Raw genomic sequence first — 1,284 nt, 5'->3', positions numbered from 1 at the left:
ATATATATATATACACATATGTGTGTGTGTTTGTGTGTGTGTTTGTGTGTTTGTCTCTGTGTATTATTTAGTATGTAGGTGTGTATGTGTGTGGTGTTGTGTTGTGTGCTTGTGCATGAATTGGACATTCTCTATCAGCTTTGCCTCTCATACAATGATTCGAAACGTCAAGTTTATTGAAGGCTAAAAAAAAATATCGTCTGTATCTCTATGCACTTGTTGTTTTGCTTGTAGCGTTAAAATGCATTGTCATACTGTTCATTGACACCACCATTCTCACACTCGCGTCACATTGTGATCATTTTACTCATCTTTTTTTATCAAACCTGTTTCTGCATTCTCTTAGGAGGCATAAACTGTGTTGAAGTTGATCGCCATGTTTCGAAAGTCTTCAGAAGATAACTGGACGAGAAACCTTACGTAATGCACGGTTCGGAGCCCTACCTACGAGATGCGGGTTTGGTTTCAGCGGGGACAGGTGAAAGAGACACATCCTTGCACCTCTACAGACGGAACAGCTGCCAGCAGGGCCGGCTGGAGCAGGACCTCCGCAGGATTCGGCAGCAGGAGGAGCGATCGCTGCGTAAGACCAACCGAGAAATCATCGACCTGAATCTAGAACAGAAGCAGCGCAAGGAAACACTGAGGAGGGAGAGACGTCGGTCTGAGTGCATCGGCCTGCCTCCTCCTCCTCTCACTCCACTGGATATCTTGCACTCCAAGGGAGAGCATCTCCTTTCAAGGAGACACAGTTCAACCGGAAGTAATCCAGATATGCTGACTAGCTCTTCAGGGTTAAAACGCGCGCAAGTTCGACGAGCATCTATCAGCACACCTTCCACACTACCTGACCTGACCGGACGCGATTCCCAGTCAAGGTTTAAGGACCGTCCGAAGTCCCACTCAGCTGAGCGTTTACCTAACCCAGCTCACATGGACTCTTCTTTCAGCATTCAAGAGACCTTTGTAGATTTCCGGCCCCAGAAAGAAGTCTTGCGGCTGAGGAAACACTCGGAGAGCTCCGTCAAATCGACTCACCAGCTTGGTGCAGCGGACAGGACGGGCAAGCCGCCGATCCCCACCAGCTCGTTCCGCTCGTCGCTCGCCGACTCCGAGAGGAAAACGAGGAAATCGTCTCAAGTTTTCGATAGATTGAGCCTCGAAGCCAGAGTTTCCGGTTTGCCTGCCGATAAATTCTTAAAAGTGATTCGAAACAGGACAAAATCACTCGACGCAGGCACTGGGGTGAAAACACTCAACTCTGATGCAGCGAGCAGTCTGTAG

General features: G+C 48.6%; 1 protein-coding gene across 1 annotated transcript; it reads left to right on the top strand.

Moving 5' to 3' along the window:
- Positions 1–423: 423 nt before the first annotated feature.
- LOC139731367 (uncharacterized) lies at positions 424–1,284 on the top strand. The gene has a single exon (XM_071642259.1). The coding sequence runs from the start codon at positions 424–426 to the stop codon at positions 1,282–1,284; it is 861 nt and encodes a 286-aa protein (XP_071498360.1).

Source organism: Diadema antillarum, unplaced genomic scaffold (genome assembly GCF_040938485.1).
Source record: "Diadema antillarum isolate AM-2024a unplaced genomic scaffold, OU_Dant_1.0 seq00000368_RagTag, whole genome shotgun sequence".
Taxonomy (NCBI): Eukaryota; Metazoa; Echinodermata; class Echinoidea; order Diadematoida; family Diadematidae; genus Diadema; species Diadema antillarum.
Note: the sequence above shows the minus strand (reverse complement) of the source record. Positions and strands in the feature narration are given on the sequence as shown.

Excerpts from the sequence above, each read along its gene's own strand:
- LOC139731367 (XM_071642259.1), top strand. The coding sequence starts at position 424 with ATGCACGGTTCGGAGCCCTACCTACGAGATGCGGGTTTGGTTTCAGCG.